Consider the following 14,185-nt stretch of genomic DNA (forward strand, 5'->3'; position numbering starts at 1 on the left):
AAAATGTTGGGTTGTTTTAACCCAATCTTGGGCGAAGAATGGACAAACCCAAATGTTGGGTTAAAAATGTAATTGCATTTTTTTACTGCTAATGCTCTGAACAACTTACTTGTTATTATCAAGTAAAATCTACTTACTATTGAACTTAACAATCATTTGACATCTAATTAACATTTAATTTAAGTAATTAAGTAAATATTACTTAATTATATTTAATTTAATTTCACATTTAGAATTAAGTAACATCTACTTAACTGATTTAACAAGTAAATTTAACAAAATGTACTTGTTATTCAAACAATATTACACTGAATTAAAACACACTTTTAAAGTGTATGCTTTACTGTAGAAACATCTAAGTAAATAACGCAATAGATATTGTGTAGATTTCATACTGTATCTACATAATGGAAGTAACATGGCACCCGAACACAGAGACCTCAATACTACAGTATATATACACAATGACGCTAACATTCGATTGATTGTTTTTGCGTACGAATGTCATTTTGTGTAGAAAATAAATCCAGATGTCACAAAACAGCAAGTTACCAAACCTAAAAACAAAAATGAATGATAAAACAGTGAAAAATCAACCTTAGTAATTATTCATGCCCCAGTTGCATGATGGGAAAACCAGTATCAGAAAAGTTGAGTAGATTTTACTTAATTTTATATATTGTTGAGATTTATGCTTTAATTTCTACAAACTTGAATTGAGTAATATTGGATTCAGGGGTAACACTTTACAATTAGGTTCATTAGTTAATGTAGTAACTAACAATGAGCAATACATTTGTTACAGTATTTATTAATCTTTCTTAATATTAGTTAATAAAAAATTCAGCCGTTCATTGTTTGTACATGTTAGTTCACAGTGCATTAACTACTGTAACAAATACAACCCTTTAATTTCAACAATGTATTAGTAAGTTGAAATTAATATTAACTAAGATTAATTAATGCTAGAAGTATTGTTCGATCTTAGTTCTTGTCAACTAGTGAATCTCATTGTAAAGCGTTACAGATTTAGGCTACTTAGTTTTTTTGAATCCTTGCCTGAACTACACTTTTCATGTAGAAAATACATTTGTTTTTTCTGATGCATTTCCTTCAGCACTGAATCATCTCTATCAGTGAAGGAAAAGCACTAACAGATGAGTGGCGTTTTTCTTTCGCACCCGGTGATTGAAAACAAAGCGATTGACTCGGGTCTCTCGATGTCCTCGTGTGTTTGACTGATGGCGTCAGAAACTGCCTGTGAAGACACAAACCCTTGCGCTAGTTAACATCCACAGAGGATTCGCGCTTATTGATAGCTACACAAAAGGTGCTGAGTACAATGTCTGGCGAAGCCTCAACTAGCAAATAAAAATGGCTCTGAGCTCTGCAAAGGTGACTGAGAGAGTCAGAAGATTCATTCCTCGTCCTTTCAATTTATTCCAGTTAGTGTGTGTTTTTCCCCCTCGGCTTTTCTTAGCTGACGCTTGTGTGCTTTGAATGGTTTGAAAAGCACTAATGAAAATGGAAAATTGAACGTGTTTCTGGTCTATTAGAAAGCACAATACTGTAATTATGAATGCAGTGATTTTGCATATATGCGCTACAAGTCCTTGGGATCTTCATTACTGAAGGAGGATGGAAAGGTTAGGCTTTACAAATATATAAATGCATCTAGTGCAATAAATCATTTTCTTAATTAGTGTTTTATGTTTTGCAGGAAACATACAGTATCAAAGCATCAATATATATTTATTGTTAGAATAAATGTTGTCGCTTTTAGCATGCATTTGACAAAATTTGACAAGATAAAACCATTTTCCAGTTAGGGTGGGTATAAGAAAACAGCTGAATGTCTTTTGTAATGCAACGTCTCAATGAAGTTTATCTCCATTTTTGAGGTGGAAGAAGAGAAAATACGATTTTCGAAAGACAAGTTTCTGTCTAATTTAACTCCCAGGTCTTTAACTGTAGAGGATGAAGTTACAGTACATCCTTCTAAATACAAATTGTATTCTAATAGGTTTTGTGTACAGGGTTTTGGTCCAATAAGTAGTTATTCAATCAGTCTTTTCGGAATTTAATAGAAGAAAATTACTGGTCATCCAATATTTTATATCTTTAACACACTCTGTCAACTTAGTTATATATTTCACCACGACTAAATGAATTCTCTAAATTATCTGAGTATCATCGGCACAACTAATGGAAACTAATTCCATGTTTTCTTATAATATTACCAAGTGGCAGCATAAATATTGAAAATAGAAGAGGTCCTAACACAGAGCCTTGCTGCACTCCATAATTTATTGACATTATCTTAGATTTTCTCCCCTTTTAAGCGGAAAAAATGGTAACGGTCTGATAGATCTAAACCACCTTAATGCCTGTCCATGAGTACTAGAGTAATTTTGTAGTGGATCTAAGAGTATATAATAGTCTATAGCAGGGGTCGGCAACCTAAGGCACGCGTGCCAACACTGGCACGCGGAGGGTTAATCGCTGGCACGCAAGCAAGCGCGAGAGGGGTGTATGTATTTCATTCAGATAAAGTAGCCTACCTCCCACATATACAGATCTACATATTGATGTAATAATTCCTTGTAGTAACAGCTTGTTTTATTAACTTAAGTTAGGAGTTATTAATATTATTAAAGTGTGAGTATTAAACTGCACAAGTCAATGAAAGCGTGCAGCTCTAACAAACCATTGGTCAGAGTGGTGGCGCTGACAACTGCGCATCAGCGCAAACAAGTTATCCAACTGACACCTTAAAGCTCGTTCCGCTGTAAATAGTTAATGCTATAAATTTCAACCAAGTGTATAGAGTCCTTATTAAACATTCCATACATGTTAAAATGACTGCGATGCATGTGGAAACTCCGTTCATGCGTACCTGATCACTTCATGTTTTTTCTCTGATTGGAAAGCTATCCAATCGTGAGACAAATGCCCTCTGATTGAGAGCACACATTTACATATTCCAGATGAAAATGAACAAAATGCATACATGCATTATATATGCTTGTTGAAGTCACAAATGTAAATTTTACTCCTCCCAAATTGGTAAAAAAGAAAAACATGCGAGTGTTATAACGGCTCCCGGTTTATGGATATGACACGATGTTGCAACACGCATCTCTTCAGCAAGCCGACGTGCAAACTGCGCAAATGAAACCGAAAGTTTAGCTTACATTCTGAAGCTTAACACACAGTTGTCTTCATTAAAAGTAGTGAGATGCAGTTATGTTGCCAAGTGGAAGTGTAACACTTTTAACAAAACTGAAAGAAGTCAGTAAAAACACGAATGACCAGGTCCAATCTGTTCTTCAAAGTCTAATTTAGGCCTGAAAACAAGATGACAAATCTAAAACAAATTTCATGAGAAACATTTTAATTTCTGTACCATTTCTGTGTTAGCCATTATGAATATTTAAAATATGTTTATGTTTATTTAAACATGGGGGGGGGTTATGGCACAGTGATGAACTCGGAAACTTAAAAATGGCACTTTATGACAAATAGGTTGCCGACCCCTGGTCTATAGTGTCAAACGCAGCACTAAGATCAAGTAAAACTAGTATTGAAAATACAGCCTTGGTCAGAAGCTAGAAGTAAGTAATCTGGCATTTTAACAAGCGCAGTTTCTGTGCTATGATGGGCCTGAATCCAGACTGAAACTTTTCATAGATATAATTTTTTGCAGGAAGAACCACATTTGAGGGAACATGACTTTTTCAAGTATTTTAGACATAAATGGAAGATTTTAAATAGGTCTGTAATTTGCCAATGTATTTTGATCTAGTTGTAGTTTCTGAATGAGAGGCTCAATAAACTTAAGCCAGGGATTTTAAGTCCACTGGATTTTAATTAAATAACTCAATTTCGGTCTGTTCATCATGACTTGGAATATAGTGCATGGGTCATATAGAATACTTTAATGATGCTTTGTTTGTTATCCTCAATAACTTACTTTATTAAATCAAAAGAAAAGACATGATATTCCTCTTGTGCTCAACAGAAGAAAGTAAGTCATATAGGATTAAAACAACATGAGGATGAGTCTTTATTTTTGAGTAAACGGTCCCATTAAATGGTGAACTTTGCAGTGTCGTCTAATAGCCTGTTTTGTATATCCGCTCCAAAGTGTCCGGTTTTACATAGATTGAAGTGGTGTCTGTCAGCTATAGCTGTGACCAAAAATATCATTATGGTTGCACTTAAGCTCGACAACTCTTCAGAAGATAAGAGTTCTTCCGCTCAAAGGATCCCCTTCAGTGGGCTGAAATATGAGAGGAAACTTCAAATAGAAGGAGTACGAGGTTGAATAATTGAAAATGATGAATGCATAATGTGTTTTAAGCAGAGCACGATGAAGCCTACATGAAAGATGTGCTGAAGTCACATGATACAGGACACTGGATGGACACCATTTTTATATATATATATATATATATATATATAGCTAGTCCATGTTCGGTCCATGCTAGATTAAAGCAGAAGCGGCGACATTAACATTAATGTGTCGTGGCACTTCAGATCTGCACCTGGTAATGACGTCCCACTGGAGTTGTGTTAAGATGGGCCGACCCAGCTGATTGTTGGCTGGATGAAGAACATCGTTACACAGAGAAAAAGTGCTTTTGAAAGAAGCTCTTTTTAGAAAGGAAAATAATACGGCTGTAGTCTGTAATGTTCTGTTAGGTTCAGAAACAACTCTCCTTAATAACTCTCCTATATTTCCACTCACACACCCAGTTACACTTGTTACACACACACACACACACAAAATAATAAAATAAATTCAAATAAAGAATAAAATACTTAGAGCACCTTAAAAGGCCAGATAAGGTCGACATGAAACACTATTCGTAAGACATTTGAATGTTGAGCTGTAAAGGAGAGTTGTTTATTTTATTTTTTTATAAAACAAATATATATTTATGCAATCAAATACTTCCAGGTGACTGATACAACAAACAACACCAAGGCCACATACATAAACATTAACACACACACACACACACACACACACACACACACACACACACACACACACACACACACACACACACACACACACACACACACACACACACACACACACACACACACACACACACACACACACACACACGCACACTGTTATGTATGTTTTGTGTGTTTATGTATATATGTATATATATATTGCATTTATTATTGTGTATTATATTGTTTTATTATTATTATTAATTATTATTATAATTTTTTTCTTTATTTATATATATTTAATTTAATTGTTTTTATTTTTGTATTTATTATTAATATTATTGTTACTATTATGTATCTATTTTAATTATTTTGATTGACTTGATGTGGCCTTTTAAGGTACTTTTTAGCATTTTATTTTATTACTTTTTTACTACCTTTTCCATATTTTCTATCTCCGAAAGCTGTTGTTCGCTTGATTCTGTTTGTTGTTCCCTTCTCTGCACGTTTACTCAGTGTTTTGCTCCTGAAACGTGTCTTCCAGTGCCGTGTGGAGGAGTTCTGACCGCGCGCCGCGGGACCGTTCTGTCTCCCGCTTATCCCGATCCGTACGACAACCACCTCAACTGCGTCTGGAAGATCTTTGTGCCGGAGGGAACCGGGATCCAAGTGAGACAAAAACTGTTGTTTTTTAACCATCTTCTGAAAAACATTTCAAATTCTGATTAGTTGAAGTGTGTTTGATTACTTAACGCTTGCCTGGGGATACAAATATTATCGAGGGAATCACATTATTATTATTTGCTTTGCATGATTATTGAACTTGTGAATATTCCATTTGCTGTTCTTTATTACTTTTGAAGTTTAAGGAGGTGATTCTTCATTTCATAGTGATGCAAAAACGAGAAAAAAATCTCTGAATATAACAATGCTCCACCAATATGTGTTTTAAAAGGCTGATTTCTTCCTACAGCAGCGGTTCTCTGTTTATTACACTGGACATCATGTCCTGAACAAACACTGTTTATCGTTATTCTGCTTCAGCTGAACAATATGCAAAATTATTACCATAAACTGAAAACTGTGTAAATAGAAAAACAACAGAAGAAATGTTATTCATCAGCCGAAGATGTTGCTTTAGCATTAGTCATATAAGCGACAGATTCAGCCTTTGACATCAACAACGAAAGAGATGAAAGCATCTTAATAGCCTTTTATTTTGCATGATTATATGACTATTTGCATTTTGCATCTTACATGGCCTTATCAGACCAGAACTGACTTAAATTTATACTGATATTTATGAAAGTAAATGAGATGCACCAAAATTGTTGAAATTGAATCACTTCAAAAATCTACCAATTGATTACAATGAAATGTTTAAATCCTTTGTATTTATTCCTGTAGATTACAGTTGTGACGTTTTCCACCGAACACAACTGGGACTCGCTGGACTTTTACGACGGTGTCGACAGCAACGCTCCGAGACTCGGGAGTTATTCGGGTAAGATTGAAACCGTCTGTTTTCCTCCCTAAGTTTCATATTGTTTACCAAATAACACAAGAACGTCATGTTGACTTTAATATATTCTGCAAATACAACTGTTGCGCAGTCGTCCTCCGTTTCTGTAACACTCTCTACTCGCTCTGAAGAAACTCAAAGTGAAATAAGACTGTTTTTCGTAACCTCATGCCGCCTAGCTTTCATCTGGAGATTTGTTTTGTCATCTAACACAATTCAATATTTGAGCTGTCATGGGATATCATGGATCAACAGCTTTATAAGCAGCGGGAGTGAAGTTTTTCCCTGGTGAGGCTCTGGTAAAAGTAGAAGACAGAATGATATCAGTGTAGCGCTGACTACTCAAGGACTTTTATTTTATTTTATTTTATTTTTAGCAATTTATATTATTTTATTAACTTTTTATTTTATTTACCAATTTTTCATAATTTATTTGTGCAATATTTATTGATTTATATTATTTATCTTATTTTTTTCACATCTTTTGGCTCAGAAAGGGCTTGTTTACTTGATTTTGTTTGTTGTGCCCTTTCTGCCATGTTTAGTCTGGCATTATTTTATTTTAATTTTTAACTTTTTCATGATTGCTTTGTTTACAATCTGATTTATTTATTCATTTATTTGTTTGTTTCTGTTTTTTCACATATTTTGGCTCAGAAAGGGCTTGTTTACTTGATTTTGTTTGTTGTCGCCCTTTCTTTCTGCCTTGTTTATTCTGGCATTATTTTTATTTTATTATTTTATTATGGTCATTGCATGTTTTGCAATCTGATTTATTTATTCATTTATTTGTTTGTTTGTGTTTTTTCACATCTTTTGGCTCAGAAAAGGGCTTGTTTACTTGGTTTTGTTTGGCTCTCTGCCATATTTAATCACTCTTTTTTCCTTACAATATAGACTTTTTTTATTGACTTTCCTGGCTCTTAGTACACATAGTGAACAGAATGATATCAGTGTAGCACCGACGACTGGAATCGGCAGAGCCCTCAGAAGTGAACGACTCTATTCATTATTTTCCACCGTATCTCTGTATCAATGCATCAGCCACACAAAGCAAAATAAATATGCGCTGACCTTAGCAGGGCGCCATCCCTCTCAGACAAAACGTTAAGGATTGTTGACAGTTTGACGTTTAATCTGCTCGGAGGACAAATGAAAGATTAAAGGAAGTTTGGGATGGAGATGCCTCGTGCATAAAGAAGGTAAAATGGCTTAATAAGCGTCTAAATCTGTCTGAATTCCCCATGAGGTTAAGGCTGCAAGTGTAATGCCTGCATCTATTCGTCACAACCTCTTTAGCACCGGACGTCAGCGTTCACTCGACAAATATCCCATCATGAAGAATTGAGATCGGCTCGAGAGCATCACTCTGTTTGATGGAGGTCAGCGCCGGTTCACAGAACTGATATAGGTCTGATCTGTCTTGTTGTGTGGCCAGATGTAGTTTCAGGATTATTAGGTGGATGTGACCCAACTTTAAAGGTGACATATTAAGCCCCTTTCCACAAGATATAATATAAATCTTTGGTGTCCCCAGAATGTGACTGTGAAATTTCAGCTTAAAATACCAGATCATTTATTATAACTTGTCAAATTTGCCCTTTTTTGGGTGTGAGCAAAAACATGCCGTTTTTGTGTGTGTCCCTTTAAATGCAAATTTGCTTTTGCTCCGCCTCCGTTCAGAAGAGGGCGGAGTCTTTACACGAGCTTCAGAAACTCCAGCAATAACAAAACAGGCCAATCTCACTCATCCAGAATCCCAGAATAACCAGTAGCGAGTGCAGCCTTACGGAGAGACTCAGGAAGAGTTTCTGAATGTTAGTGGAGACATTTATGTAGTTGTTGTGGAGTTACAGTGATCATCTCATCATCATGTTGAACTTCTACACAAGTGTCCACAGTTCCTGAGGTGTTTATAAGACAGCGGTGACATGTTCTGGTCAATAGTGTTCAGTGCTCGTCTGTGCTCAACGACAGAACAGTTTCAGGCTTTGCTGGATCTTCTGTCGAGAAACCGAATGTCGGCTGGTGTGTGTAAACATGCAGATTAAGGGCCGGTAATATTATAATAAGATCCTCTTCATACGTCAGAAGGAGAGAAATCTGATCGGCTTATTTTATAACATGCTTGCAGAGAAAGGCTCACCAGAACAGAGTTACTGGGTTTCACTTTTCACGTTTTCTGGGTTGGGCTGGGTTCACGTTTTCACAGAAAAAGTCAAATTTTCATGATATGTCCCATTTAACAGCGACAGCAGTTCATCAGTAGATCTAGCGACTCCATAAACCTGCTGACAGATTTGAATGACATCCGTAGAAACTTTGTGAAGGAATGTCACAATCCCACCGGGAGCTGTAGGGAATAATGTGCTGTTATGCCTGTCATACAAACCTAATTATTTCTAATGCAAATCCTTCAGGGACGACGATTCCTCCCCTGCTGAACACCACGTCCAACAACCTGTACCTCACTTTTCAGACCGACATGAGCGTTTCCGGAGCCGGCTTTCACCTGGAATACACAGGTATGATGACTGTTCTCCTCCGGGAGTCCTGACGTGATGAAACGCTTAGAACTAGTGCTGGGCAACAACTAATCACATCCAAAGTAGTTTGTTTTTGTATATATAAATACACAGACATATGCATGTATTTATTTAAGAAAAATGTGTTATTTATACACTCACCTAAATGATCATTAGGAACACCTGTTCAATTTCTCATTAATGCAATTATCTAATCAACCAATCACATGGCAGTTGCTTCAATGCATTTAGGGGTGTGGTCCTGGTCGAGACAATCTCCTGAACTCCAAACTGAATGTCAGAATGGGAAAGATAGGTGATTTAAGCAATTTTGAGCGTGTCATGGTTGTTGGTGCCAGACGGCCCGGTCTGAGTATTTCACAATCTGCTCAGTTACTGGGATTTTCACACACAAGCATTTCTAGGGTTTACAAAGAATGGTGTGAAAAGGGAAAAACATCCAGTATGCGGCAGTCCTGTGGGCGAAAATGCCTTGTTGATGCTAGAGGTCAGAGGAGAATGGGCCGACTGATTCAAGCTGATAGAAGAGCAACTTTGACTGAAATAACCACTCGTTACAACGGAGGTATGCAGCAAAGCATTTGTGAAGCCACAACACGCACAACCTTGAGGCGGATGGGCTCCAACAGCAGAAGACCCCACCGGGTACCACTCATCTCCACTACAAATAGGAAAAAGAGGATACAATTTGCAAGAGCTCACCAAAATTGGACAGTTGAAGACTGGAAAAATGTTGCCTGGTCTGATGAGTCTCGATTTCTGTTGAGGCATTCAGATGGTAGAGTCAGAATTTGGCGTAAACAGAATGAGAACATGGATCCATCATGCCTTGTTACCACTGTGCAGGCTGGTGGTGGTGGTGTAATGGTGTGGGGGATGTTTTCTTGGCACACTTTAGGCCCCTTAGTGCCAATTGGGCATCGTTTAAATGCCACGGCCTACCTGAGCATTGTTTCTGACCATGTCCATCCCTTTATGGCCACCATGTACCCATCCTCTGATGGCTACTTCCAGCAGGATAATGCACCATGTCACAAAGCTCGAATCATTTCAAATTGGTTTCTTGAACATGACAATGAGTTCATTGTACTAAAATGGCCCCCACAGTCACCAGATCTCAACCCAATAGAGCATCTTTGGGATGTGGCGGAACGGGAGCTTCCCACAAATCTCCATCAACTGCAAGATGCTATCCTATCAATATGGGCCAACATTTCTAAAGAATGCTTTCAGCACCTTGTTGAATCAATGCCACGTAGAATTAAGGCAGTTCTAAAGGCAAAAGGGGGTCAAACACAGTATTAGTATGGTGTTCCTAATAATCCTTTAGGTGAGTGTATGTATAGATTTTATCTTAATGTGCAAGGTCACTCACTGTCCAGGCCGCGATTGTTATTTGCAAAAGTTAATTTTAACGGACGGAACCAGATTGGCCGACCCGTACACACTCAGTCAATGGAGGATCTGACAGGATTAACGTTACCTCAGTCGAGTGGCCTGACATCTACACCTGATAGAGAAACCCAGCGTAAAGACAAACTAAGGGCGTATAAATCTTCAGATGTCTATAACTATGTGATGAATGGTCTTGACTTGTGGTAACGTTACATTGTGCGGTCCTGCCCAACGCCAAGGCCAGAAGACCACAATGTAAAGTGCAATTTTAATGATGTGAATATTTTCTAGAAATAAAAATATTTTTTTATGCATTCAAATTATATTAATTAACTATGTATTTGATTATTCTTTCTTACCAGGTTCTTCAAAAAGTCTATCACAATCAATCACAACAATGTAGATGATTCTAATTTAGAAAACATTATGCGATAAAATTTCAAATTGGATCCAGTGGGTGATTCTTGCACCCAGAAACACAACAAGATGACATTTAATAAAAATAATAATAATTTAAGATCCTTATTATGTAGCCGAATCTAAAGGCCGCCTCCAGTTTTCACTTTTTTTTATTTATTTTTTTATTAAATGCTAGTAAAAGAAAACGACAACAAACAAACAACAACAAAAAAACATCAACAACAATTATTGTCATTGTCATAACATAACACAACAGAGTCCTTCAGTCCAGTTTTCACTATGTTTTGCCTCCAGCTAACACCGTGACGTAATTGTGACGTCGGCACAAAAGGGGTCTATATATATATATATATATTAGGGGTGTAACGGTTCAAAAAATTCACGGTTCGGTTCGATACGATACACTTGTGTCACGGTTCGGTTCGGTACGGTTCGGTACGTTTCCGATACAGCAAAAAGAAAGAAATGCCAGAGAAATTTCCTTGATTTAATTTTTTTTATTATATTTTTATTAAAACTAACATCATAAAGTATGATATTTTTTAACTTTGAGCAATGTTGGAGCTATACTTGACTTTTCTTAGGAGCATTTAAAACAAAACAGCTCCTTGGACAAAATTAAATGTAATATTGTAGTAGGTTTATTTTAGTTCAGATTAACATTTGAGGGCAGCAATTGTATTCATAATGTCAAAATAAAACCGACGTGATGTTACTTGAAAGCATTATAGCCTACTATTCCTGCCAAACTTCCATGGTTACAGTTAGTAGTGTTACTAAAGTAAATACATGGTGAATATTGCTGATCTGTGGACACTGGATAGTTCATTCATGGCACAATGTTTCTTCCTGGTTTCCACGTCAGCGCTGTTTGATCCGTTAATAACGGAGAAATGCGAATGTTTCTCACTAGATCTCGCAGCGATGTTATTACTTCAGTGGCAAAGTCAAATGCTTTCTTTACTGGATGTCTCAGCGCTGTGTAGTAACAGTGCTGCTTGAATAAGATCGGCTCGCGCTGCATTGGTCCAGACTGATAAACGGTCCGTCAACCACACAATAAACGAGTAGCTCAGTTTCGTTCCGCTTACATTACATTTGCCATTTGATGTTGAGCAATGTTGTGGTCACGCCAGCGTCTCTCACATTATGAGCGCGCTTGCCACGCGCGACGCGCCTACATTTGAAATAACGAAATTTTGGTCGGCAGGAAAAATGGTCCAACGAACCGTTCGGTTCAAAAATGCGTACCGAAAACCGAACCGAAAGCCTCGTACCGAACGGTTCAATACGAATACGTGTATCGTTACACCCCTAATATATATATATAAATTATGTATAAATATATGTACAGTACATGCATATGTGTGTATTTATATATATATAAAATAATTATACACAGTGAGAACACACATAAACATAAACTTTTATTTTGGATGCTAATATAGTTATCGTTATAGCTATATTTATATATTATTGTTATCGTTATTGTCTTTTTATACTTATAGTTATAGTCAGCTGTTTTGGATGCTAATATAGTTATCGTTATAGCTATATTTATATATTATTGTTATCTTTATTGTCTTTTTATACTTATAGTTATAGTCAGGAGTTTTGGATGCTAATATAGTTATCGTTATAGCTATATTTATAGTTAATATTATCTATAGTCTTGTTATACTTATTGTTGTGCTTAACATTATAGTCGGGTAGTTTGGATACTAATATAGTTATCATTGTAGTTATATTTATATATTATCGTCATTGTTATACTTATCGTTCACATAGGACAAAGTAAACTACATCATTTACATACTGTGAATTGTTTTTGAATCGAATCTTGAGCCCAGGGGCGTCGCTAGGCCCTTTTTAGGGGGACTTCAGCCCTAAACTTCTGCCTAGCCCCCCTAAAAATGTGTGATTAATGTAGGCTACACAAATTCGTGTTCGCTTCAGTCTTGTTATAATCAGATTCAGCGCGTTCTTCATCTTCAATCCGCAGCGGCGCCGAGCAGAGAGCATGTCAGAAACAGAGGACAGTGTGTGTGTGTGTGTGTGTGTGTGTGTGTGTGTGTTCATCTGAGCCTCATTGGTCTGTCACTGCTCGTCAATGTCAGATTATTTGAGATGACCAATCAAATCAAAGTAGGCGGTGTTTATGTTCACAGACGCTGCTGAGCGTGAATTTTAACAGTGCGACTCGAACGCGTACGGTCAAGTGCGAGATGAGATGCAAGTAGCTAAACTTAACATTTCATATTTGACTTTTTTTTGGTCATAAATGTTAAACGAATGACAAAAAATAATCAGGCTAACTAATATAGTTTTGTCTAACTTCGCCATTTTGAACTGAAAATAGGCCTATGTAACGTGACTTATGTAATGTAATAATTAGTTTACTGTCATTGTGTGAGGGGACAAGAAACATTAACAAAGCTGTTTTCATCATGTTAGGCACAATATTAATAATGAATGTGTACATATTTAGCATATAATACAAATTGTAGCCTTTAGTAAATTAAAAAAGCTCAGCAGGTATTGACAAATGATCTACTGCCCAGTAGATTGACATGGTTTTAAAGCTATTTCTTATCCTTTTTCTTTTTGGTCTTAAAAACGTCTTGAAATGCACATATCAGAGAAATAAAAAATTTGAACCCCCTACCAACCTCAAATTTAGGACCTCTTTGATTATAAAGCCCTGTATACGGCCCTGTATTAGGCATACGATCAATAATGAATGTGTAGCCTACATATTGTGCATGCATTTAATAAGCTTAATTACCTATAGCTTTAGTAGCTTTCAGTAAATAAACGCGTCTGAGAAAATAATTCATAGGCAAAATCCACCTATCAGTTGACCCTATGTTTACTTTCTTCACTGACAGACAAAAATGAAAAGCCTATATCAGTCAAGCTCAGCTTTAGGAGGGGAAGAGACAGGGCAAGAGAAAAACAAAGAGAAAAAGAGTGTGATGCTGATGAGGAGAGAAAAATAATCAGCTGCGCACTGACATGGTTTTAAAGCTGTTATCCAATTTATTTGGCCTTCAAAACATCTTAAAATATGTAGATCTGAGAAATAAAAATTTTCTCTGGGAAACCCAGAACCCCCTATCTGCCCTACCTCACATTTGTGACCACAGTGATTATAAAACCCTGCCTTTGCATGGTATTGAAACTGGTTAATAGTGAGCATTAGATCCTAAACTAAAGTGTTACCTTTTTTTATAATTAAAAAAAAAATCATACCCTCATTGGGGGCTAAAATGAAAATCCTAGTGACGCCCCTGGTTGAGCCTAAAAATCGATTTTGAATCGAATCGTGACATTT

General features: G+C 36.6%; 1 protein-coding gene across 1 annotated transcript in view; it reads left to right on the plus strand.

Annotated features, from left to right (window-relative positions):
• The window catches only part of LOC143741306 (CUB and sushi domain-containing protein 3-like), a 323,702-nt gene that overhangs the window by 225,296 nt on the left and 84,221 nt on the right, over positions 1–14,185 (plus strand). Inside the window, exons 35-37 of the mRNA XM_077233739.1 lie at positions 5,513–5,637; positions 6,376–6,472; positions 8,911–9,015. Of these exons, the coding sequence (XP_077089854.1) occupies positions 5,513–5,637; positions 6,376–6,472; positions 8,911–9,015 (327 nt within the window). The remainder of the gene's footprint in view (positions 1–5,512; positions 5,638–6,375; positions 6,473–8,910; positions 9,016–14,185) is intronic.

The sequence above is a fragment of the Siphateles boraxobius genome, unplaced genomic scaffold (genome assembly GCF_051911475.1).
Source record: "Siphateles boraxobius isolate OS27281-9 unplaced genomic scaffold, OSU_SipBor_1 186, whole genome shotgun sequence".
In the NCBI taxonomy this organism is placed as follows: domain Eukaryota; kingdom Metazoa; phylum Chordata; class Actinopteri; order Cypriniformes; family Leuciscidae; genus Siphateles; species Siphateles boraxobius.